This window comes from Protopterus annectens, chromosome 7.part0 (assembly GCF_019279795.1).
Source record: "Protopterus annectens isolate FY-2018-M chromosome 7.part0, PAN1.0, whole genome shotgun sequence".
NCBI lineage: Eukaryota > Metazoa > Chordata > Ceratodontiformes > Protopteridae > Protopterus > Protopterus annectens.
This window is the reverse complement of record NC_056739.1, coordinates 880559340-880587145: the sequence shown is the minus strand read 5'-3', so window position 1 is coordinate 880587145 and position 27806 is coordinate 880559340. Positions and strand designations below refer to the sequence as shown.

The following is a 27806-nucleotide window of genomic DNA, read 5'->3' as shown; positions in this document are numbered from 1 at the left end:
GTTGTAATAGCAAGTCCTGGCTTTCCGTCTGAATCAGACAATCGTCCAAGTATGGGTAAACTTGAATATTTTCTGCCTGCAAAATGCAATGGCTGGAGCTAGACACTTTCTGAACACCCTGTGTGCAGTAGATAAGCCAAAGGGAAGTGAAGAGAACTGAAAGTGCATGGAGCCCGCCCTGAAACGTAGGTATTGTCTGCAGGATCCTCTTATTGGGATGTGCAGGTAAGCTTCCTTTAAGTCTAGGGTTGCCAGCCAGGCATCCTTGGCTAGCATAGGAAGAAGCTATTGAAGAGTCAGCATTTTGAATTTTGGAACCACCAGAAAGGTGTTGAGAATAGAGAGGTCCAGGATAGGACGTCAGGAGTTGTCTTTTCTGGGTACCAGAAAAAGTCTTGAATAAAAACCTTGTCCCGTTTTTTCTGCTGGGACAGGTTGAATAGCCCTGATACTAAGAGAGGGAACCTGCTGTTGGGCCTCCGCCCACTGATTTGGGGGTAGGTCTGGCCAACCATTTGGAGTTGGTAGTGTGTGGAAGTGGAATCTGTATCCTTGGGAAACTGTGTTCAAAACCCATTTGTCCTGGGTAATGAGTTCCCAGTTTTTTGTATGTAGGGCAAGCTTTCCTCCTAAGGGAGCAGGTAGTTGAGCAGGGCTTGGAAGGTTTAAGGTTAAGTCATTGTGCCATTTTCCATAGGGGGGTGGCTTACTACTCGCTGCTTTGGAAGTGGGAGCCCCCCACTGCTTAGATTTGTGCGTAGTCTGAGACTGTAGACTACGTGGTCTGGGTTTGGACTGAGAAGGCCTGGAAGGGACTGGAAAGGACCAGTTCTTTGAAGGCCAATGCCTACTAAATCTGGGAGGCTGTACTTCTAGGAAATCTTTAACAGTTTTCATAGATTTAGCTTTTTCCTCCATCCTTTTGAGGACGACTTCTGCTTTGTTGCCAAACAGGCGGTCTTGGTTTAAGGGAGCATCCAGTAATTTAGCTTTAACATGATCTGACAAGTTTTGTCCCTTAAGCCAAGCATGCCTTCTAAGTACAGACTCAGTGACAGCAGCCCTGCAAGATGCTTCTAAAGCGTCAAAGCCACATTGCAAAGTATGTTTACCAACTTGTTCTGCAGAATGCTTTAAATCTTGTAATTCTTTGTGTGCAGCACAGTCAGGAATCAACATCATTTTCTGTCTAAGTAGTCCCATAATATGCTGCTGATACTTTAACATATGAAACCGGCAATTTAAAGCCCTAATGACCAAAGTAGCAGAAGTGTATACCTTCTTACCCAATCTGTCCAAGGCTCTAGAATCTCTATCAGAAAGGGTGGGATTTTTGGCAGCAGTACCCTTAATGCCTTTTGGACCTTGGGAAATGGTCTCTGGATCCACAGAAGGATTCTTAAAGAGGAACTTGTGAGAATCGGGTACTCTGTAGCACCTGTTAGGTTTTCTGGGAGCTGGAGGTAAAGTGTCTGGGGTAAGGCTAGATTCCAAGAAAGCATCATGTACAATGTCCAGAACAGGAGGGATAGCTAAAGGCTTGTGTTGAGGTAGCAGTAAGAATTCCCTATGTCTCTTTTTGGACTCAGAGTAATCCTGGCTTTCCCAGCGGAAATGCTCCCTAAGAGTAAGCAAGGTTTCACCGAAAGAAAAATCTTCTGGAGGGGAAGCAGAGGGAATGGAATCCTCTGCATCAGAATCCTCAAATAGATAAGGGCTAATCCTGGTAATCAGAAGGAGCATAAATATCAGATTCCTGATCAAAAAGAAAATCAGTTCTAGGTCTCTTAGAGGGGGAAGGCTGGCTTCCCCTAATTAACGTAATAAGGTCTTCAGCCATTCTAAGCATTTGTTTTTGAGGCAAATGAGCCTGAGCCTGCGGTTTGGTCATCGGTTTTCTAGGCGTAGTGCAAGTTTTTGGCCTGGATGAAAACAATGGCGTCGGTTTAATATGAATGTCTGTAGGCCTGAATACACCCTCAGAAGCCGGTGCCTGCACAGCGGCTCCGGACCCATCCAAGGTAGAGACATCCGCATGTTCCATAGTCGAAGAAGCATCACATGGCATACAGGACTCTGAATGGGCCTCAGTAGAGGCTTGTGAATCTGAAGTAGCGGGTATCAAGGGCTGCGAAAACACCTCACGGAGTACCAGCGGACTGGCGACTAGCTTAATGGAAGCATCATCGGCAGTTTTGGACTTATGTGGTCTGTCGCTGTCTTAATCCTTACTTTTTTTGGAAGATCGGTAGTTGGATGGCTTAAAGCCATTTCAGAGTACACAGATAAAGTACGAAAGTAATTGGCTGCAAAAACAGCCCAACAAAGAATAGTTCGGCATTGAACAAGGCACAAAACCGACAGCGAGGGACGTCATGGTCTGGGCCTAAACAGGGGATGCAGTAAGAATGAAAATCTCTATGAGGTATTTGCTTTCCACAGTTAAGACAATTGTTAACTTTTACTGACATCAGTTAGAGCAAGAAAAAAGATCCCCAACGGGGTACTTATCTTTTTTGAAGACTTCGGGTCTTAAACTCGAAAACGAAAATTTCAGGAGTCGGCCGACCGGCACTTGCGAACTGCTTCTGCTTCGGGCACCGCACGGTAAGAAAGACTGATGTAATGGTGTCGGCTGCATGTTTTATACCCCTGACGACCTGACGTCAAGGAAGAAGCGACAGCATCCGACGCAGAAATCCGAAGACTCTGGTATTCAGGCCGGCTGAGGGCTACCTGCAGGCAGATAACCAAGATGTGATGACTGCAACAGTGAAACACGAAGAACATCAGCAACCCAAGTTGCTCATTAGGAATAAAATTCCTGCACAACAAGGACATGCCTCAGCCCATCAGGAAATAAAGACGGCCTCCCAGAAAAAGGAGTTGGAATGTTCCCACTGGGCAAGTACTATACTACTGTTCAATAGTCTAATATGGAAAAAAAAACAGGCTTAAACATCAGGATTGCCTTCAGAGCTTGCAAAGTCAGAATCGTTACCTTCAGCAGAAGACCAATGTAGAAATGCAACCTTAATGGTCATGAAATTAGTCTTGGGCTAAGAGAAACCCAAAAATGGGCTGCAAACCCCTCCAGAAATGTGCTGATCTGAATGAACTAAGTTGAAGACAGAAAAAGGGAAAAAGAATTCCAGGTGGTGGACTGAACCATCACTAAATTTAAAGGAGCAGCAGAAGTTCAAAATAAGGAGGACAACCTAACTGTACAGCCATCATCAGTGAATCATCCTGTGGAAAATCACAAATGAAAGACCCGAAAAAACATGAAGACCAAAAAACATAACTGGAAATGAGCCTGGATCCACTGTCAATGTGACTCAAGAGAACAGATTCTTAAGTTCTTTATATCCCGTTCCACCCACACTCAAGGCTGAAAGGCATGGCATGACAAATGACCAATGAGAATCACACCCTGTAAAGCAGATTCATTGCAGTACAAGTGGCAAAGAATTTCAAGATGATGGTGACCTCCAAAATGCACCAAGACAAAGACCTGACCAGCATCAGAACCAACACCAAATGCTCCTCTTGGGAGGCCTACAGTAAACAGTCAATTAGAGGGGAGAGCAGAAAAATGTTGCGCTACTGGAGTATCTCTGCTGCTATGGTGAGCACCTTGGTAAAGGCCCTAGAAGTAGAGGTAATGCAACTGTCAGTACATTACACAGAAAACACCGACTCCTAAAGCAAAGACCAAGACCTGTGTGTGCTCCAACATAATGTGTAAATAAAAACACCAAAGCACACAGGATAACAGTAACCACAGCTTCACGAGTTTAACAAACAGCAATATTAAATCTTGTTTTAACGCCACAAATAACACAACCGTGTTTTCGTCCTCCTACATACAAGACTTCATCAGAAATGAAATAAAAGCCTAATTCATTCCTTTCATATTAATTCATTACCATTTTAATCATATAAACCCCTTACTGTCAATTAGCTAATAAACTAAGCAACCTTAATTATCTAAATTTTAAAATACTAACAAACGTTAATATTGAATATCAATGTTAAAAACATGTTAAAATATCAACCCATAACACACTTTCATATACAAAACATGTTTTTACTTCCTAATGGTTATGTACACAATAAAATAAAAATAAAATTAAACCATATAATATTATACATATAGTCAATGTGCTATTAAAAGCAAAAATATACTGTCATCTATTGGTTATGTAACTACAATGCATTTAAACAGTTTTAAACTAAATCGTGTTTTAAAAAAGACAAACGTATCTGTTTAGATGCATTTGGGACCTAGTTAGAGTTTGGCAGAACTAAGTTTAAGGACTGGGGCCAGTGAGACATGTTCATTGAGTCCTGGTAGCCTGTTGGCTTCTAATTTTAGTTGCCAAAATAGCTCCCTAAACTCTATAGCTGTCTCCCAAGGACCACCCCGAGGATCAAGTTCCACTTTTTCTATAACAAAAAAACAAAAACTGCTTCAATACAATAGGTACTATGTTTGTAAAGGGCATTCTTAATATCCTGTTTCTTAATGTCATTAAGGTGTTCATATATACGCCTTTTAAATTTCCTATTTGTCTTGCCTATATAGAAACACCCACTATTTTACAAATTGCAATATATATCACCCCCATAATATCACAGTTACAATACGTGTTAGTCTCAACGTTCTCGTTCTTATCATTTAAATTCACACTGTTTCCCTGAAGTACATAAGGACATTGTGTGCAAGAACCGCACTTGTATGTGCCTTTCTTTTGCCTGCCCTGTTTTGTTTTGTGATTTTCTAACATATCCTTAATGTTCTTAACCTTCCAATATGTGAATTTCAGGGGGTCCTTAAATAACTGCTCCAAGTCCGAATAATTCCCAAACCTCTCCCAATTCTTAGAAACAATATCCCTGATATGATGAACATTACTACTAAAATTCAAAACGAAATTGCTATTCCAATTAGTTTCAGTAGACCCATTGTTAACATCATGAACCCTTACCACCTCAGGTGTCCCTAAAATAGGGCTAAATCTACCTCTCCTCTCATTCCTAACTTCATACTCAATTTCTTCCACTAGGCCCAAAGGGTATTTCCTTTCTAGAAACGTCCTTCTCAATTTGTTACTTTCTACCATAAAATCCTCATCTAAAGAAATTATTCTACAAGTTCTAATAAACTGTCCTTTTACAATTCCCCTTTTGACTAAAAGGCTGGGCACTTGTGAAAAACAAATAAGAGTTAGAGAATGTTTCCTTTCTATACACATTTGATTTAAACATTTTTTCCCCTAGAACCTTTTCTATTACCACATCTAAATACTGAATTTTCTCATGAGAAATAAAGTGCGTAAACTTTAAAAACTCTGTAGTATTCACATATTCAATAAATTCATACAATATGGATTCAGGTCCAGTTCAAAAGATACAGATATCATCTAGATAGCGTCTATAATAACTCCAGTACTGTGAATATTCAGAATGAAATAAATATTTTTCCTCCCATGCGGGCAAAACTAAATTAGCATACATGGGGGCACAACTGGCCCCCATGGCTACCCCACTAGTCTGCTTGAAGAACTCACCTTCACATAAGACAAATAGGAAATTTAAAAGGCGTATATATGAACACCTTAATGACATTAAGAAACAGGATATTAAGAATGCCCTTTACAAACATAGTACCTATTGTAGTGAAGCAGTTTTTGTTTTTTTGTTATAGAAAAAGTGGAATTTGATCCTCGGGGAGGTCCTTGGGAGACAGCTATAGAGTTTAGGGAGCTATTTTGGCAACTAAAATTAGAAGCCAACAGGCTACCAGGACTCTCACTGGCCCCAGTCCTTAAACTTAGGTCTGCCAAACTCTAAATAGGTCCCTTTTAAATAAATACATCTAAACAGATACGTTTGTCTTTTTTAAGACACGATTTAGTTTAAAACTGTTTAAATGCATTGTAGTTACATAACCAATAGATGGCAGTATAGTTTTGCTTTTAATAGCACATTGACTATGTATAGTATGATATGGTTTAATTGTATTTTTATTTTACTGTATACATAACCATTAGAAAGAAAAAATGTTATGTATATGAAAGTGTTTTATGGGTTATTTTAACTTTTTAACATTGACATTTAATATTAAAGTTTGTTAGTATTTTAAAATTTAGATAATTAAGGTTGCTTAGTTATTTATTAGCTAATTGACAATAAGGGGTTTATATGATTAAAAGGGTAATGAATTAATATAAAAGTAATGAATTAGGCCTTTATTTCATTTTTGATGAAGTCCTGTATGTAGGACGAAGAAAACGTGGTTGTGTTATTTCTGGCATTAAAACAAAACAAGATTAAATATTGCTGCCTATTCAAACTCGTGAAGCTGTGGTCACTGTTATCCTGTGTGCTCTGGTGATTTTCAAGGCACTATTCCCTCCTTTGGATATTTTTGAGTTTTTAATGTGTAAATAAGCATTACAGTTTTACATGCTAAAATTCACATAAGTGAGATAGACTACAGCTTCTTCCATCTAGATTGGTAATGTTTTCCCAACTTCTTGGGAAGAAGGAAACGTTAGGAATATCCCTCACTTTTTTAGCGAAACAATCCTTAGCATCCTCATGGGCAAAACTAATGGAAACAAATTAGCAGCATCTCTGAAATTAACTGTTCTGTCTATGGGTGACAAGTAAGGGTAGCTTAATGCAGCCCTAGGCATACCTTCATTTTATGATTCCAGAAGCCATCTATTCCATGTGATGCTTTCCTAGATCAGGGGTAAATAAGGATGGAAAGAAGTCTTACTTGGGGACATCAAAAGAGGGCCTAAGGGTTAGAGAGTAGTCTGGTACTTTGATGGGGGATGTCTATGTCATCTTCTTTTTCTTAAATGTCTTACAGGGACTAGAAGAAAGTGTGCTATACATGCCTTCCGCAGCAGAAAAGACCCTACCTCACCCTAGCTTTTTGAAGTCCAAAACAATCTATTGGAAGAATTAATTTAAGAGAATTACACCCCTAAACATTGCATTAGCCTGAGACTGGCGCAATTCTTCGTTAAACAGAAGACAGCCTGGGCTGTGTTACCTTAAAAAAGGCAGATGATGGGGATGTTCTGGCCTGCAGTGACAGTACAGTGAAGTAAACTTGTCTCTACTTTGAAGACATACTCTGGACTTTACACATTTCCCATTCATCCAAGTTAGAAGGAGGTTGTGGCTTATGTATCAATGTTAAGTAAACAAAGTGACGCAAGAGTCAGCAATGGCAAGGCTACTGAACAAAGGAAGACCACATGGGAGAGTCTTACCAATAGAAACTGGATAACCTCTAGTGTAAGGAAAAATTAGTCTCCCTGAACAAAATTCAGTCACAGACACCTGGTTCAGGGACTTAAAAAAACACTACATATTGTTAAATAAAGAAGAAGATGGCTTTGTCCTAGTTCTCAGTCCCAAGATCAGGCTAGGGCAGCAACTCCTAGCTCAATTTTACACTTGTCCGAGGACAGTGAACAGGGATTAGATTACAAACCTAATGGGAAAGAAGCAGAAGCTTCCAGAAATGCCAAGGACTTTGAGGAAGAGAAGCCAAAGCTGGGCAAAGAAATGGCCTCTGTATCCTTTTCTTCTGCCTTTTCTGATCTTAGCTGGGATCCACAGACAAGTCCCAAGACCAATCCTTTAGACAGGCTCTAATATCAATGTTAATACCAGATATACTGGGCTTTCATAATGGCCTCTTTTTTTTTTTTTTATTAGTGGAATCTCCTGGTTTGAGTAGCATGAGCAGAACTGGGATGGTCACATCATTACTCAGATCCTGGATCTGAGCAACACACTGCACTCGAGGTGGTCCTGATTAATTAACCAGGGTTTTAAATACAGGAACTTTCCAAAAATCCACATTAGAAGAAAGTACAGTTTTGTAAAATCTTACCATAACAGTAGATGTCCTTCTCTTTACAGTTACAGTATTCTTCACTGAAGGGATCTCCTGCCAAGAATAACCCAATGTCCAGCCAGTACATCAAACCTTTGGATTCTGTAGGTGCCATACGTCACACACATGCTCCCTGTGTACAGGTCAGGGCATAAAGTTGAAGTACAGATGCAAATACTCGGAAATGAATTGCCCCTGGAGGAACAAAATATAAAAGTTGCAAGGAAACTGATCTGGCAGGTTCAAAAGGATCTGGAGTCAATTTTTCAATAACAAAACTGAGGTCCCAAGGATGAGAAATAGGCTTTCTTAGAGTCCTGATATGAAGGATGCCTTTCAGAAATTCACTAACCTCAAAACAGAGAGGGCATGGGAGGGTTCAAGGGCAGACAAGTGAGCTTTAACTGAAGAATATACCAAGCCAGTATCACATAAAGATGACAGAACTAGAGGAACCCCTACTGAGAAGGGATCCTGTTGGTGAAAGAGGCACCAAACACACATTTTTTTCCATTAAGACATATATGACTTTCTGGTAGTGGGTTTCCTCGTCTCCTTCAGAATCCGAATCGTGTCCTCAAAGAGGAGACACCTAAAAGTGATCAAAACCCTATCACTCACAGTGTCATCTGATGAGTGGACAGGTGACTGGATAAAAGATCCCTTATCTTGAGTGAAAAAATCCACCCAGCGAGGTAACTTGTGCCGATTGCCCCTGGCCAGATGAAAAAGTAGGGGGAACCAGTGCTGTCTGGGCCAAAAGGGAGTCAACAAGAAGATTCTGGGAAAGTCTTACCTATGAATCTATGAAAGGGCAGTCCTGAATTGAGAGAAATTTGCTGAATCAATAACTGGAGCTTAAATTTGAGACAAGGAAGCAAAGGAACAGGAAACTCCAGGGGGAGGCAATGTTGAAGACACACCGATCTGAGGTACCACTGAAGCTTCCTCATATAAAGCCTGGCAAGAAGAAGCATGGGAATGGTGGAGATCATAAACCCCAGAATCCTTAGAAATTCCCTGGTCGTGAGACAGGACAGTGGAAGAAGGGTGTCTGTAACAAAATCTTGGGAGCAGAAAGAGACACCAACATGGGAATGGTCTGAATCCTGTAACAGAGAAAAATATGATCCTGGGAGGGTGTAAGCACAGACGACTTCTTACTGATGGTGAACCCCAGACTTTGTAAAAGACAAATGGTAAAGTGAAGATATTGTACAAGACTGCTGGGGAAGGAGCCTGAATACACAGGTCTAGATAAACAGAAAGAGAAAATTTGTATCCCTCAAAGCCTGTAAAAGATGATGATGACGAGAGCGAGGCATCTGGTGAATACCCTTGCGGCAGCAGAAAGGCTAAAGGGCAAAGCAGAGAATTGAAAACGAGGGTTAAAAAACAGAGAAATGCAAACATTTCCTGAACAGTGGGTGAATAGGAATGTGAAGACAGGCATCCTTGAGGTCTAGAGAGACTAAGAAGGCCTGACGGAGAAGAAGAGTGAAAAAAAAGTCTGAAAATACAACATCCTGAAACAGGGACCTTGAGAAAAATCTTGAAGAGGGAGAGGGCCAAAATTGTTCTCCAAGTCTCCTCCTTACGAGGAGCCAAAAACATCCTGGAGTAAAAACTCCTTTCTACTTGGGTGGGTGGAACATGTTGAACGCTGCCCTGGTTTAAAAGGGGCTGTAAAACCTTTGGGAGAAGACAGAACTGGTCTGAAGCAGACTGCAGAATGCCTGAGGGGGGGTCCATATCATGAAATACCGCTGACAAATAACAGATAGTACCCGAGTCTCTGAGGTGATCTGTTATCAATTTGGAAAAGACAGACAAAGGTGGACAGACAAGGAGACCCGGAAGAGGGGAAGAAGAGGAAAAATGTAAAACAGAAACAGGCATGCCCTGAAAGGAAAGCTTCTGAGAAGGAGTCTGAGTGGACTTAGCAAGAAGAAAATGCCTGGACCCCTTCATACCGTCAGGAGGTTGACTAGTCTGGCTTCGAATGAAGGCAGACTTAGAAGGGTAATTCCTCTGTAATTTGGGTATAGGGGAGACAAATATATGCTTGAGTTACTTCATGGCTTTACTCTTATCCTGGAGGGGTTTAAAAAGCTCAGCTGTCCCAAAAAGATTTTTATTATCTAAAGGAGCATCCAAAAGTTTGACTTTAATATCATCAGGTAAGGACTGAAGACAAAGCCAAGAATGATGCCTTATCACCGACTTGAAAGTACCAGCCCAGGAAGAGGCATCAGCAGCATCGTAACTGCATTTTATGGAGTGACGAGGGACCTGGGAAGTGGCCCCAAGCAGGGAAAGAGCTGAAGCTTTCCCTTCTGAATCAGGCAGATCAGCCACAACCTTAGATACCCGAGAAAGGAGAGCCAAGACATACCTGAACACGTGGGTTTATCAATATCCCAAAATGACAACATGGCAGCAGTATATACTTTATCCAACCTTTCCATAACGCTATGCTCCATAACAAAAGGAAGGAGATTAGAAGGAGGTAAAAGTTTTGAAGGCTTATCAGTTGAGACTAAAACCAGATAAGCGTCAGCAGAAGGACACTTAAACAAGAACTTGCAGTCCTCAGGCATGTTGCAGAACTTGCCATGTTTCTTAGAGGCCAGGGACTGAGTGAGGAACTACAGAGGCAGTAGAGGTGGTGTCCAAAAGTGCTGCCAATAAAGGAAGAACTGCAGATGGCTTAAGAGACTCCTTTCTGTAAAAGCTCATATCATCTCTTTTGGATGTCAGAGACCTGGGAGCAATCCCACTTAAAATGCTTCATCATACAAGCAACAGTATCCCCAAAGGATAATTCTTCAAAGGGGGAATTTGGGCTCAAAAAATTTACTTCATCCAAACCGCAGTCTAGAGGAGAGCAGGAATTTGAGAGGAGCATGCAAGGGATTCCTCCCCAGAATCTAGGTCTTCATCAGAGGAATCCAGTACCCTTGTCCCAAGAGGCATGGGAGACCAGGGAGGAGTAGAAACAGACATCCCTTGAGGAGGCTTCACAGTCATAAAGGCATTAAACAAGCCTTGAGTAAAATCCTGCCATTCATGTTGGGGATCTTTAGCAATAGGGGTAATATGCTTTTTCATAAGCAGGATATCTGCCCTAACAACCATCGAAGGCTCAGTCCCTTGGCAGGACACAATGATCATGGTAGGAATCTCTCCCCAGACTAAGATTTGAGGAATCTCTCATTTGAAAAGCCTCAGAGGATGTGCAAGAACTGCGATCCCTGCCGGCCTACGACAAGGCCGCAGTAGAGGAATCTGATGCAAGCACCACCCATTCTTCAGGGCTTTCACTAGCTTCTAGAGAGACATCCAGTGGAGGCTGGAGAACAATCGGGTCAGACCTAGATATTTCACCTTCTTCCTGGCAGATGTCTGTCCCTCAGGATGGGAGGATTCCACCATGGCACCCTAAGCCAACAATTTAAGACGTTGGTTCTCAAGGTATATGGAGATGAAGATAAAATGACTATGGAGGCTCAGGGAAGGACAGATACAGCACTGCATATGGTCATGGGAAGCACCTAGACAAAAAAAACACTGGTTGTGACAGTCTAAGGAGAATCTGCCTCCCATACTGACATTTTCCCTTTTTGGATGACATGAACACAAGTAACAGTAAAACTGACAAAAAAGAGAGAAGAAACCCCAATGGCGCATTTATCTGAAGATGACTTGGGCTTGGTAATCAGCACAGCAGACAGACATTCAGACATGTTCGATAACGGCGTTAGAACTGTTGGCAAAAAAGTTCTGAGTATTTGCTTCTGTATGTCACCTTTATGCACTATGCCCTACAAGGGGAGCATACATGTGATGATCAGTGCCTATAAAATCCAAAGGCTTTGGTATACTGGCCAGACATTGGGCTATCCTTTGCAGGAGATCTCTTCCGTTATGAACACTGTAACAGTGACATGGAAGGAAATATACAAAATGCAGGAGATAGCAAGGAGCTTGCCATGACTGGGACAAAGTGAGTGATTCGGGCAAGGGAGATTTCTGTTTTTAAAAATAATCACAAGAAGGTACTGAAGTATCTATATGATACAGTTAATGCAAACTGCCCTTGAAAATAACAGCACATCTTCTACCTTACCTTCAGCCAGCAGCCTTAGAAAATTGTTGGGGATATCACTGTGTATTATGTCTCCTCCAGCTGAAAACACAGCATTCATGGTCTGAACAAACCACTCGTTGTTGGGAGCATATGTAAATAAATGTTAAGGAGAGCTATTTACACTGCTGACACAGACTATTCTATTTTTCTGCTTTTAGAAACAGGCTCTCTCTTTTTTTTTTCTCTCAGACCTGTAGGTGAAACGATGCCCTGACATGCAATAAAGTAAGGTCTTTCCCGAACCACATGGCTACATAAAATTCCTAGAATTACCTATGAAGCAGAAGTACCTCTGTACCACTGCACTTGCTAAGTAATGCTAAAAGGGTAAAATGCCAGCACAGTCTAGCAAAAACACACACAGCCCTGAGCAAGGTACCCTCCCCAGCAGCACAAATCATCACCCTTCCAGAATTAGCTTGTGCAACAACAGTACCAATGCCTTGCTCATTAATGTATTCTGATGACATTAGCAAGATCCATAATGCCCACAATTCTATTATTTCAGATATAATCCTGACTCCTGCTCTGAAGCCACTGACACTTTATTGGGCAGTACAACATTTCAATTATATATTTTTTTTCAAACTGCTCGACAGTGTGGTTCTAATTAGAGAAGTACAGAAATTACAAATCCCAAGTCTTCATAGCATCATAGAAGAAATTAAAGTTACAACTCCAAATAGATCCTTAAACTGTCAGCCAATCCAAAAAACTCACTAAAAATAGTTCTGGAATACCACTGACCAGCTCCTAAGCACTGGCAATCCCTATCTTGCCAGCTTAACCATGCTGCCATCTACTCTTAGAATCCTCTTCATAGAGTCAGTTCAAACAAAAACAGAAACAAAAGGAAGTGGGCATATACGAATAACAGCATTTGACATGGTCTCCCATAACCTACTCTTAGACACTTTATCCACCATGTCCTCCACCTCTCCACTACTTCCTGGTTCAAATACTATCTCTCTGATAGAAAACAATCAGTCAAATGGCAAGGTATACTAATCACCTCTACTACCAACTACTATAGGCATTCCTCAAGGATCAATACTAGGTCCTCTACTGTTCACCATTTTCACTAACAAACTACATACCTCCACCCTGTGTGCATCACTTATACAGTACGCAGATGACTTCACACTAATCTGCTCAGTCCCATCCATAACCACTCTTAAGCTTACCCAAGAATACTTCTGCTCTGTGAACAATGGATTACTGATATCAAACTTATTTTAAATCCCAACAAGACCAAATTACTCCTTTTTACCCTCAATAAATACAAAATCACATCTCCTTCCTTCACTATCACCTCCAAAAACGACACCACAATCTCCCCCTCCCCCCATAGTAATCCTCGGTGTTGAAATAGATAAGGATCTTCACTTTGATGTCCATATCTCGCAAACCATTAAAAAGGTACATAAAAAATTAGGAACTTTATACAAACACAAACAGTTCCTATCAAACCAAACACAAATCTCCCTAGCCCAAACCCACCTCTTGTCTACCCCAACGTATGCATCACCAATCCTAATTCACATCAAGAAAACAGACCTAGGCAAACTAGAATCATGTTACAATAAAATTGCAAAATTCGCCAATAACTCCACTTTTAGAAGTCATCACTGTCTTGCCCTAAAGGAACTACAGTGGTTAGAACTCCCTCAGCTAGTTACCACCTAGTGCTCACCTTCAACATAATAAGGAACCCCCACAAAACTCCAGCCCTAAACCAACTACTAAACCAATATTCAGCATTTTGTCCTCTACGCTCATCCAACAAAACCCTGCTCTGCATATCCAAAGTGAACAATACCACAGGGAAAGCTCTTTTTTCTCACACCATTGCTAGGAAATGGAATAATCTCCCCAAAATATCTCCTCAGCACCATCTATCTCACTTTTCAAAATGTTACTTAAGTCACACCTCTTGCAGTCATGGCTCTGTCCTTGCACAACATAAATGCTTTACTGCTCTCCTCCAAATCTTGCTACCCTCCTCTCTTCACTGCTTACCATCTCTAATATACAGTACTCAAATACTCCCATACAGGGCCTACTATTTTGCAAATTATTTTATCTTGTGAGATGTCTCCTTAATGGCATAAGTTTTTGATTGCATTAGTTAAAGTGTGTTTTGTTCCACCAATACTGACATCCAGGGTTTACTATGTATAAGCTAAGCTTGCCTAGAACAAACTATTGTATGATATATCTCTTTGATTGTATATGTACCACTGCACAGAATTGTTTTTGTTGTAATTGTATTGTTGTGGAGCTTTTCTCCCCGGGCCTCTGCTGTAAATGGACCTCGTTCCAGTCGGACTTTCCCAGTAAACAAATGTAAAATAAAATAAATATGCAGCTCAACTGAATCATGTCTCTTCCTTTATTTGATATGTGTTTAATCTGGTACATATTACTGTACACCAGGAAGACTGAATTTATGGCCAGGAGTGACAAAGCACCTACAACATGATATCAGAAGAAATGAAACTTTTGCCAAAAAGGAAGAAACAGGCTCCATCTTTTTTGCAACGGCAGAAATGGTCATTTTTCTCATTTCCCAACCGTGCACACAAAATCCATTCTTTCATGGGTGTCTCCTGATTTTACTAGTAAAATTAGGTATTATTTCATTTTCACAAACATTTTACCCCCGCATTATTTGTTCTACCTCAATGACAAGACCCTAGCTCACAAAATTGCAAGAATGCATATTTTCATTGTGGTTATGTGCACACAGCCATCTCTTAACTTTTTTTTTAGAGCCTCTTATTAAATTTTTATTTCAGAATAATGATGATTCAACCAGCAACTGCTTTGGAAATCCAGGGAAACTGGTCATAATATTAGAAGTCCTGGAGACAAAGAATACAACTGTACCTTGCTGTGGGTATACATATATATGCATTAAAGGGAGCTATCACAGAAGATATGGAAGTGCAGCTGTTGAAAGAAATGATCATGTCCGGATGGCCAGATAATGCAAAACACCTACATCCATTGATTCAGCGACACTATAGCTTCAGAGAGGAAAGGGTGGTGTTTATTCAAGGTCTAGGGTTTAAAGGTGAGGAAGTTATACAACTCTAACACCACTGAGAAACCAAATGATACTGAAAATCTACCAGTCTTACTTGGGAACATCTAACTGTATGAAAACATAAACAAAATGTCAGCACAATTAAAGAAAATGGTACAATGTTTATTGTGTAGTATGTGCAGAAATCAAAGTTAGAGAGATACTGAGTCTTCATGAGAGTTCAGCTTTACCTGGGCTAAAAGTAAGTGTTAACCTTTGTTTTTCCTTAGTGATTTTTAATGAATAAAATAAAATCCTCCCCACACCAGCTTCAGCAGACATCCAAACTACTAACCAAATTCAGGTAATCTGGGCCACATTCAGGGCCTCATCTCTCTACACCAGTGAAGATAGCAGGAGTTCAGCTGCTTCAGCACAACACCCTCAAATTATCAACACACTGAAGAAAGTTGAAGTATCCAGACTTTTTCAGTTGAAAGGTGCAACAAAAATAGGTGCATTTAAAATCAGCCTTTGCCAGACATGAAAGATAGAAAGTAAGAAAACCAGAAATCCTTCATCAATTATGTAAGAAAATTAAGGAATAGTGTTCAACAATGCATTGAGGTTACCCGTAATTTCACACCTTCTGATCCCAAGGATATAACCAATGTATTAGCAGCTACATTCAGTGCTAACTCTACCCCCCCCATACCTACACTACTGCCCCCTTTATTCCTGAAAGCTTAGGATCCATAGTGAGCTTTTTCAAAAACGTTCCATGTCAACCTTTCAAAAAACTGTGGACACTTTATTAGTTGGCAACTTTAATGTGTTGTAGTCTTTGAGCTCTATGTAGGACAAAATAAATCACAAAAGAATCAAGTCTATGACACTTAGCTAGAATGCCATTCTATTCTGCCAAGGGTCCACCACAGAGAACATGCTCTTTTCCATGGAATATAGCAGCAAAAAGTGGATAGTGTCTGACCACGTTAATGGCATTTCTCAGGCCATAGCCCAAGGGGAAGATTACTGAGGGACTCTCGCTTTAACTTCTCCAGATAAAGATTTGACTTTTTTGGATCGAAAGGCAGAGGAGCAAAAAAAAAATTCCACACTGGATCTCATAAGACTGACAGTTTCTCTCTTTAAAGATGTCAAACAGACAAGGGAGTGGGGGCACCCCTTGGTCTTCAACACCCATTTAGTAAGAAAGTGAAGAGGGGGAGATAGAGTTACCTGCTCCTCATTCTAGCAGGGTGCACCCAGTGCTCACATGGTATGTAAGGCAATGACATAATTTGAGGCAGTGACTGAATGATAGATGATAGAGGCCCCAACACTCAGGGTACAATATGCTAGAGGTGACACTGGGTCATGACAGGCCAGTGTGGGGTCTTGCACAAGCAACAGACTATACTCCTCAAGAATGCTCTCCTACATGTATGACCATTAAACCCTGCTCCCTAACAATGCAATCTCACATCTACATGAAAAGCTCACATGCATCAAACATCTAAACCATCCCTGTGTCTACACCTGGCACAGGAGGAATCCCAGAAATCAACCATACTCTAGCTGGAGAGCTCCCACACTATGTGAGGAACTGTCTTAGTGATAGATTTTTTACAGAAATGTTTCTGCAAATGTGTGTCATTAGACCTCAGAACTGTTATCATCCAAGAGACTTTCCTGACACCCTATAAACTATCCACCCTCCAAGGATCTCACTTTTTTTTTTTACACCAACTAAGGCTCAAATGTCTCATACCTCCACCTCCTTCCACTGTGACTGGCAACTGTGACAGTTCCTCACACATGCAGTATTGTTCATTGCTCTCCAATGTAGTTCTCAGCCAGCCCATTTAATTGCTAAGAAAATGGCATTATATTTTACAAAATATATAATATTCAAAGGAAAGGGATCCAGCAGTCTAAGTATATGACTCTGAATTTTCCTCGACCTAAATACAATTATTGTCAAGCACACTTTAGTGGCGGATTCAGACGGAATACTCAGTGTTGCTGAGGGAGTCACTTTCTCCACTGAACAGAATTAGAACCATCTAATTCGTGGAAATGCAAGATAGCCACTATTTTACATTAAGTAGAAGGCAGGAAGTCAGGGTGGCCACGGTGGTGCAGTGGTTAGCATTGCCACCTCACAGCAAGAGGTTCTCCGGTTCGATCCTCGGCTGGGGTGCCTTCTGTGCGGAGTCTGCATGTCCTCCCTGTGGTCACGTGGGTTTCCTCCGGGTGCTCCGGTTTCCTCCCACATCCCAAAGACATGCTGCAGGTGGATTGGACACTCTAAATTGGCCCTAGGTGTGCGTGTGAGTGTGCCTTCTGTGGAAGGTTGGGCGCCGGGCTGGCAACTCGACACCGTAAAACTCCACTGCCATTCAATGTGCGGACAAGGCGATCCGCTGTGGCGACCCCTAACCGGGAAAAAGCTGAAAGAAGAAGAAGAAGAAGGCAGGAAGTCTAACTTATGAATTCTGAATAAGACAAATTATAGAGCTTTCAGCCATTAGACCAAAGTTCACTCTGTTCGCTCTATTGGAATTTTCGATGCTATATTTTTAACTAATTTGTATTTTCTCTACCCTCAATACATCTGTTAACAATCACCCCTTCTTACTCGTAACTGTACTTTGTATTTATTATGCCTTTCTTTTGGGGAAGAGCCAATTATGGGGCAACCATTTTCCATTTTTGGGCATAAGCCCACTCCTCTGGTGTCCAATGTGCTCTCACACCAAAACAAAGGCCTGCTACACCTACCTCTAAGCACTTCCACATATAAGCAATGAAGACTACCATATATCACTAAGCACCTCCAAGTCCATGTTCAACATGCCTTGCAACTCTATACCAAAAGATGCTGGTACTGAAGTAGACTGGACCACCTCTCTCCCCTGATGAGGAGCAACTATCAGCTACTCCATCCCCAACCTCTCCTGCCAGATCATGCTTTGTCACAGACATTAGTCAATACCTGGCCATTTGCATCTCAGTCATGACTTTAGTCCTCTGTGCTGTACAGCTGATGTATGAAGTAAACCATATTTTGATGTACCGCCCTCATAAAAAGAAAACTCTAATTATCTGAAACTGTCTTGGTTACGTTGCCTGATGTTAATAAAAACGGCAGTCATGCTGTGTGGTATCTCAATGCATGCAGATTTCCTTCTTGCCTACTGCCCCTGTGTGAGAATTCTGCCTGACAATCTGAAGTGAATAGAAACCCGTGATTTACTCAATCTGTAAGTTATCATATACTTGAAAACATTATGTATCTCTCACAGACAATACAAGCAGTGCTGGTGCTGGTCTTGGATTGTAACCTAATAACTGCAGAAGCACTTTGAAGTTTTGCATGATTAAGGCAGTGAATGTAGGAATTGGCTACATTAGGACAGAAATCCAAACTATGTGACAAGCATAAAAAGGGCAGTGCAGCTACTGACAGAGTACCATCCTAGAAGGCCATACGACACCATGGTGTGAACTGGTGGGACACATGCTTACCAAGAGCTTGAAAGGGGAAAGAAAAATTCAGACTTAAGCTAAGATGGGGATATAGGGAGAGTAAATCCTGACAATTCCCATCACAAGCGGCCTCTGAAGCCATAGCACCAGAATTTTGAACTTGTACACCTAAACTTAATTTGGAACATACAGCCTTGCAGTTACTATCCTCGCTGTACACCCATCTTTTTCACAGCATCTTAACTACAACTATGAATTTTGCGTTGTCAAAGCTCCTTTTTTTAACATTACATAAACATTAAAGGATATTTTTCTGCCAGTTCTGCCACTTTGCCGACAATGTTAATTGTGGTATACTCGTCTTTGCTCTTTTTGAGGTAGTCTAGCATTTTCTGAACTATAATCATCACATTCTGCTCATTTGTAATTCGATAAAGAAGCTCCAAGGTCTGCAAAGAAAAGAAAGTCTTGTTACAAAAACAGTTTATTACTCTGTAAAGTAAATTAAACAATAAAATGAATAGTCTACATTAAATAAACAATATTTGGAACAAATGTGTACTTGCTACCAACACTATTTACCACTTTCTTAAAAACATTTTCCTACTAACCAGTCATAATTAACTTAACTTTATATTCTAATACAATACTTCCTTATTCATATGCAGGTATACAAAAACACAGATATAAGAAACAATTTTCAAGAATACACTCACACATTAGAAATGAAGAACATAACATGAAACATACAAAGACTAGGTTCACAGGCTTGTTTGTCATTTTATGACCAACTGGCCTTTGCCCAGCTTAACAGCCATTATCCCATGTTGCTGTTGTACTCATCAGTGTCATTTGTCAATAATGAAAATTAGACGTTTTGACTTAAATACAAACGCTTATTCATTCCAAATTCTCAGTAGTTACAAGATAATGAATCTGCCCTATTCTCCTCTCTTTCTGGATCACATGTAGGCACCTCTCCTTGTATGCTCTAGCTAAAGTTTTTCAAACAGAAATCGGTCACAAATGACTTTACATACCAAGCAGTGGTCCATTCTCAATAGTCTGTAGGGTAAAGAGAACAAAAACTTTTCTTAAGTGTTTAACTAACTACAGTTCATATTTCAAAGCCGCTGTAATTTCTTTAAGAAACTCAAAACCTTCTCAAACTGAATCAAGTTGTTTTTCTACTGCAAAATATGGCATTATGCCTCTTAAAAAATGGTCTGGTATGTAAGACTGCAATCATTTTCAGAATCTAGTGGTTATGCCTTGGAGAATGAGGTGTGTGCAGAGCATTCTGAGTCTGCTTACAGCAAAATGATTAAAATGTAATTTGGTGGTGCTGCGGTAGCATTGTCGCCTCACAGTATGACGTCCTGTTCGATTCTCAGCTAAAACGTCTTCTGTGCGGAGACATGCATGAATGAGCGTACCTTCGTTTAAGGTTGTGCGTCAGAGCTGGCAACTCGGTACGTAAAAATCTACTGCCAATCATTAGCGGACCAGAGTTCCGTTGTGGCGACCCCTAAAAGCCGAAAGATACAACTACCTATACTGATTCCTAGTTTTTTTTTTATTTTAATGTATTTATGTGTCCACTCCTAATGTGATCAATACACATTTTTTCAAGAATATGACAATATAACATTTACTGAGATCAAGCGTAAAATGTTCTTATGGCACCTACAATTAATTTTGTTTAAACTGTTCTGAAGTATTTTATAAACCTGGTGAATTTAACTATACTACAGTCATCAGCACATTTTGCTAAAAACAATTCTCTACCACTAGATATACACAAAAACAGACCAAAAATTAGTAATCCCAACTAAAAATCCTGAGGGACTCCAAATGGATCTTGTCAGTTGATATAGGCAAATGACCTGCTATTCTTGTTTTAAAGACAGTTCGCTACTGCAATTACCTATGAAATTAACAATATGTGTGGTCAAATCCCTTGTCTACAACTAGTGTTACTTCTTTAGAACTGCAACCTTCTCAGACAAAGTAGGGAGGGATCTTTAATTAATAAGACCACACCATTCGATCAAGGTCACCAGCATCTTTCAGAGTAAGCTGAAAAATCACTTTGTAAATTTGTCCAGATATAAGGGAGTCTGACCAATCTAGAATTATCTATGTCTCACAAAGTACCCTCCTTATGACTACTACAGCTAGAATCTAGACTTTAGGAACATGGCCATTCATAATGAATTTATAAGCAAGAATACAAATGATTTACTAAATTAGTTTGTACATTACATGAAGGAATCTGAGAGGAATACTAACTGGTTCTACGGTGCTGGCATTTTTAAAATGGCACAATTAACACTGCATCTGTAATGCTGGAGTAGGGGGATTGTCCTTAACAGATAAGGGTGCAATACTTATAGCCTTAATTTTTTGGGAGTTGATCCAAAAACTGTGTGCCAGATCATTTGCTAATGATGTATACACACCATAAGTCTGGAATATTATTTTTTCCTCTCTTGTTTCCTAACATAATTCCTTAGCACCTCACTGATGTCCTCATTCCCTTTCCGATTTTTTAAATATCTTTATTAAATCACAATTGAAATGACATAGGTACATGTGCATTAAAAGAAAACACACTATTGTGACATTTCTTATTATTTTCATGTAATATACATACATGTTTTCTATCAAATATTAATCACTCCATCGTTACATAAACTGCACAACTCTTGCAAACCCTTAAACCACTTTACAACTCTTGCAAACCCTTAAACCACTTTACAACTCCTGGAAACCCTTAAACCACTTTCCTCCTTAAGAATATTATTTGGCATTTATTATTCCAACAAAGTCCATTTATTTTTAGGTAATTTACTCATTCTCTTTTCTAAAGACCCCTATATTTCCAATTCTTTCACCACCTTTACAATATTCATTACTTCAGTTACAATTAGTTTAGATTTTGATTTCTATTTCCTAGTAACTGCTTTTTTTGGCAGCCAGTAGACATTAAATTTAATCAAACCTACATCTAGGCAATTCAAATCCTGGGTCACAGCCCAAAAGAATAATTTCCTTAGTTACAACCAACTGCTTCCCAAACATTTCTGACAAAGTACTCTGTAGTGTGTTTTTAAACTCTGTCAACTCATTACCCCCCCCCCCCCCCAAAAAAAAAAAAAAAAAAAACTCCAGACTTTGCTTTCTACCTGAGAAAATTCTCTGAAGTCTGTTTGGAATATGAAAACATCTATCCACACACTATCAAATAAAAATCATAAACTTTGAAGACTCTGTTGCATACCTAGAAGTCATACAGATGTCCTCATATTGTACATTTGTAAACTGCCATTACAGTTTCTCTTCTCAATATTTTCTAACCTGTTATCATGCAGTACTTTTTTTTTTTAATTGCAGCTTCTGTTCTAAACAACTACAAACTCTGCCAGAGCTGGTCTTTTTACTTAGCACTCCCCTACCCCTTTTCCATTTGCTTGCTCTCCCCTAGACCTTAGTTTTTGCCTACACTTTGGTATCAATCCCTGCTACAGAAGGAATTCTCTAAACTTCCGCTTGGCCTTAATCTGCTCTAATTCCTTTTCCTATATAGTTACTTGCTGACAAATATTTTGGCTTCTTTGCTAATCCTCACCAGTACACTCCTGCCCCACGTGACTATTTTCTATATCTCTACTTGCAGTCGTCCCTATTAGTAAAACCTCTTTTCCTGTGTTGGCCTAATCCTTAAAATACTTTCTGAACATAATATTCTGTACGGCTGTTTTTCTCCTTAAGGGTCTCCATCCAAAATTTTACTCTCTCCTTTATCTATCAAACTCTTCATATCATCATCCCTTTCCACTTTGATTTATAACCTTCTGCTTGTGTTATGTACATGAGCTTTAACTGCACAGCTCTAATGTATCCCTTCAAATTAGGTAATCCTAAATCACCTTTTTCAATTGGGAAGAATATTTTATTTTATTTTACATTTGTTGACCGGGCTAGTCTAGCTGGAGATATTTCCATTTTCAGTAGAGGCCCGGGGAGAAAAGCTCCACACAGAATACAATGAAGAAAAATATCATAGTGTTTGTAAGAAAGTTTGTAAAAGACAAAAAAAGTACAGTTTTGTACCTACCATAAATGTAGATGTTCGAAGATCCACATTGCTGCAGTCCTTACACTTGGGTAGTCCGCTGTCCTCGGTCGGCCCGACTATCAAAGTATAAGGCTGACGTCGGTCAAGGCGCATTTGACTGACATCAGGACGTCAGGGTACAAATGCGCATGACCGACGTCATATCCTCAGTCTTTTCTTGCCCCAGATGTCAGAAGACCCTAGAAAGAAAGGTCAAAACCAAAAGACAGCAAACAAACAACCCACCAACCTAGCACTAAAAATATGTACAAAATATACAATATACACCATATTTACAACCCAACCAACACAACCGCCTCTAACTACAGAGGGAAGGAGGGAGGGTAAATTGGACTGCAGCAATGTGGATCTTGAACATCTACATTTATGGTAGGTACAAAACTGTACTATGTTCTTCATCTCACATTGCTGCAGTCCTTACACTTGGGTAGAATCCCAAAGCAGAGGTAAGGGAGGATGGCCAAACTATAAGGAAGCAGGAGCTGCCAAAATGCCCTGCAAAACAGCAGTGGCAAAACCAGCCCTAGATTTAGAATAAAGTGGTAGGTGATAATGCCTAGAGAAAGTATGCACTGAACTCCAAGTAGCTGCCTCCAAAATATCCTTAGTTGCCACCCCCCTCAAAAAAGCTGTCGAAGTGGCAGTAGCCCTAGTGGAATGAGGCCTAATCCCAGCTGGAACCTCCTTACCATGATGGGAATAACAGAAAGCAATGCAAAACCCAATCCACTTAGAAATAGTTTGTTTTGACACAGGCTTGCCCTGAGAACTCAAAGCAAAAGAAACAAATAACTGCTGAGACTGCCTGAGCCCTTTAGTTCTGTCCAAATAATATCGCAACTGCCTGTGTACATCTAAAGTGTGCAAAATCTTTTCCCCTTTATCTTGGGGATTTGCATAAAAGGTAGGTAAATGAATAGTTTGGTTTAAAGCCACACTAGAAACCACTTTAGGCATAAAGGAAGGATTAGTACGTAAAGATACCCTATCCTTATGGAAAATTAAGAAAGGCTCAACCGCCATAAGGGCCTGCAACTCAGAAACCCTTCTTGCAGAGGTAATGGCCAACAAAAAAGCAGTCTTCCATGATAAATATTTCAACTCGGTAGTAGCTGCAGGCTCAAAAGGTTGTAGAGTGAGTTTCTCCAACACAAAATTGAGATCCCAAGCAGGAGTAGGAGCTCTACGTGGGGTCTTATATTCTTTGCCCTCTAAGAAATTGCTTGAACAAAGGATGAGAAAACAATGGTGGGTCACAATCATAGTGAGCGAAATTGCTGCAGCATGAACCTTAATAGAAGAGAAGGACAAACCTTTGTCTAGTAACTCAGTAAGATATTGAAGAGCCACACTTAAATTAGGCTCAGAAACATCAAAATCCTTTGCTGCACTCCAAAATAAAAATCTCTTCCATTTATCTGCGTACACTTTCCTTGTACTAGGCCTTCTAGCTTCCAAAATAACATTCAAAACTTGCTGTGGAAGTTGAGACCCACTATGGTTCAAAACAGAATATGCCAGGCTGTTAGATGAAGAGAGTGAAGCTTGACATTGAGCAAATGACTGTCCTCCTGAGACAACAGGTGTGGAATCGAAGGTAAGGGCCATGGAGGCTCCGTGCCAGGCTTCTCAGTAATGGGTACCAATGCTGTCGAGGCCAATCTGGAGCTATCAAAATCATCCTTGGCTTGTCCTGTCTGGCCTTTAGTAGTACCTTTGGGAGGAGAGGCAGAGGTGGAAAGGCATACACATGAAGATTGCTCCAATTGAAAGAGAGAGCATCCACTTTCCAAGCTGTGGGATGAAACCTTTTGTGCAAAACTTTGGCAGCTGGTGGTTTAGTGGAGAAGCGAACAGATCTATGTCTGGAGTTCCCCATGACACTGTCAATTTCTGAAATACATGAGGATCCAATTTCCACTCGTGGGGATCCATAATTGCCTGCTCAACACATCTGCTAAGGAGTTCTGTGCTCGGCAGAAACCTTGCCTGAAGATTTAGCTGTAAACTGAGAGCAGTCTCCCACAAAATCATTGCTTGCCTGCATAGAGGATAAGAATGTGTTCCCCTTGCTTGTTGATGTACCACATGACAGTTGTGTTGTCTGTTAGAATCAACACCTGCCCTGGAAGAAGTAAATCCTTGAAAGCTATTAATGCAAACTGGACTGCTAACATCTCCTTCAGGTTGATATGTAGATGTTGTAGTCTGGCAGGCCACTTGTCTTGTATCCACTTTCCATTCAGATGAGCTCCCCAAGCTTTGTCTGAGGCATCTGTCGTTAGAATCTGACTCGCCTCTGGCCGGGTCACAGAGAGTCCCTTGTTTAGGTGACATTCCTGAGCCCACCACAACAACTCCTTTTGAATGCAAGGTATTATTTGAATGACAGTGTCCAAATCCTGGCAGTGCTGTGTCCATACATTTTTGAGATACCATTGTAACTTCCTCATATGCAGTTTGGCATTGGGAAGCACCAGAATACAAGATGCCATGAACCCCAAGGCTTGAAGGACTGTCCTTGCAGTCAGCCTGGACTGATGAGACAATTGATGAAAGTAAAGGGAAAGATTCTTTTGTTTGTCCGGGGTCAAAAAGGCCATCTGGGATGCTGTATTCAGTCTTACACCCAGAAAGCACATGTCCTGAGAGGGTACTAGACTGGACTTTATTTCGTTCACAGAATACCCCAGGCATCTTAGCACTGCTATCACATATTCCAAATGATGAAGAAGCTCGTCCCTTCCTTGAGCCAGAATCAGGCAATCGTCCAAATAAGGATAGATCTGTATTCCTTTTAGCCTGAGGAAAGCTATCACTGGAGCCAGAACTTTCGTGAACACTCTGGGCGCAGTAGATAAGCCAAAGGGCAATGCAGAGAACTGATAATGAGAAGTCCCAGCCCGAAAACGCAGATACTTCCTGCAACTCATTCTGATAGGAACATGAAGGTAAGCCTCCTTGAGATCCAAAGTTACCATCCAATGATCTTTGCCCAGCAGAGGTAAGAGCTGTTGTAACGTCAACATTTTGAACTTGGGAATGTCCAGATAAGTGTTGAGGGTAGATAAATCCAAAATTGGTCTCCACGTGTTCCCTTTCTTTGGTACTAGGAACAGGCGAGAATAAAATCCTAGGCCCACTTCTGGCATAGGGACCGGCTGTATGGCCCCTATTTGAAGTAACAGAGAAATTTGTTTGTGAGCCTCTATTCTTTACTGAGGAGGAACATCTGGCATGCCTGTGAAAGGAGGCAAGGTATGGAACCTGTAACCGTGGTGTATGATATCCAACACCCATCTGTCTTGGGTAATTAAACTCCAATTTTCCTTGAAGAGTGCCAACCTTCCTCCCAAAGGTGCTGCCAGTCGAGAAGGCTCTGGCAGCTGAAAAGGTAAGTCATTGGGTCTGTTTACGAAAGGACTGACCCCTGCCCTCACCCGAAGACTGTGCAGGCGAACTCCCTGTTCTAGGCCTGAAAGAGCCCTGAGCTCTGCCCCTACCACGTCTAGACCTACACCCTAGACTGGGAATCATAAGAAGGATACGTCCACCCCTTGGTAGGCCAATTTCTACTAAACTTCGGAGGCTGAACCTGCAAAAAATCTTTAACAGTCTGCATAGACTTAGCCTTGTCTTCCATTTTCTTTAAGACTGCCTCAACAGGAGAACCAAACAACACATCAGATTGCAAAGGAGCATCTAAAATCCTTGTCTTAACATGGTCAGATAAATTCTGATCCCTCAGCCAGGCATGCCTGCGAAGAACTGACCCAGTGGCAGCCACCCTAGACGAGGCCTGTACAGCATCAAAACCACATTGCAAAGAATGCTTACCCACCTGTTCAGAAACATGCACTAAATCTCGTAACTCTTTACACTCAATACCTTCCGCCAGAGCATCTACCTTAGACTTCAATTGTGAAAGGAGATAGTTTTGGTATTTCAACATGTGAAACTGGCAATTCAAGGCCCTCATAGCTAGGGTGGAGGAAGTATAAACTTTCTTTCCCCATCTATCCAAAGCCCTGGCCTCTTTATCCTGAGGAACCGGATTTTTAACAACAGAAGCCTTAACACCTTTAGGCCCCTGACTAACAGTTTCTGGGTCTGCCCTAGGACTCTTAAAAAGATACTTATGAGCTTCAGGCACCCTGTAATACCTATCCGGTTTAACAGGAGCAGGAGGCAAAGAATCAGGATTAAGAGAAGCCTCTGCAAAACATCTTCCACCACATCCAGAACAGGAGGTATAGCCAAAGGCCTATGTTGGGGTAAAACAAAATTCCCTAAGCCTTTTCCTGGAATCAGAGAAGTCCTGACCTTCCCACTTAAAATGCTCCCTCATGGAATGAAGAGTCTCTGAAAAAGAAAAATCCTCAGGAGGAGAAGCAGAAGGAGTAGAATCATCCACATCAGAATCAGAATAAGGAGAATACTCCTGCAAGTCTTCAGCCGAAGACTCTGAAACATCCGAAGCCTGCTCAAAACTCCCTAGCTCAGGTTCCACCCTAGGTCTCTTATCAGGAGGGGGCATAGAACCTCTAATCAAGGTAATCAAATCTTCTGCCATCTTAAGCATATGCTTCTTGGGCACAGTTCCCGAAGTACTAGGGGTGACACCAACTGAAGCTAAACCTGGCCTGCCTCTGGGGGAAGCCTTGGAAACAGAAGTAGAGGGCCTAACCACCCTAGGAAGTGAGGGGAGTACAGTAACCTGAGAAGCCCCTTCGGCCTGACCTGCCTCCTGAGAGGCCACATCCTGCAATAACAAAGTCTCTCCCTGGGACTCCAAAGAAACCTCCGGCGGAACCACCGGCTCCACCGACACCTCTGAAGAACCGGCGTCTGGAACGGACAGTTCTTCTAGCCTAGGCTTAGCAGCTTTGTCCTTGCGCTTCTTCGAAGAAGCGGGCGTCGGAGCATCCGACGGCATTCTATAATTACACCGCTTCCCGAAGACTAACCTGGCACAATCTAACCTTCTCTTTATAGTGCGCTTATTGAATCTAGCACAAGAGAGACACCCAACAACGTCGTGCTCAGGCCCTAAACAAGGAATACA

The 27806-nt window shown here is 41.1% G+C and overlaps 1 protein-coding gene across 3 annotated transcripts in view; it reads right to left on the bottom strand.

Annotated features, from left to right (window-relative positions):
* AP4E1 (adaptor related protein complex 4 subunit epsilon 1) overlaps positions 1-27806 on the bottom strand; it is a 564842-nt gene that overhangs the window by 352239 nt on the left and 184797 nt on the right. For all 3 annotated transcript variants that reach the window (XM_044077456.1, XM_044077457.1, XM_044077458.1), the window contains exons 11-12: positions 18910-19049; positions 12057-12169 (exon numbers count right to left, since the gene is read on the bottom strand). In XM_044077456.1, coding sequence (XP_043933391.1) covers positions 12057-12169; positions 18910-19049 — 253 coding nt within the window. The remainder of the gene's footprint in view (positions 1-12056; positions 12170-18909; positions 19050-27806) is intronic.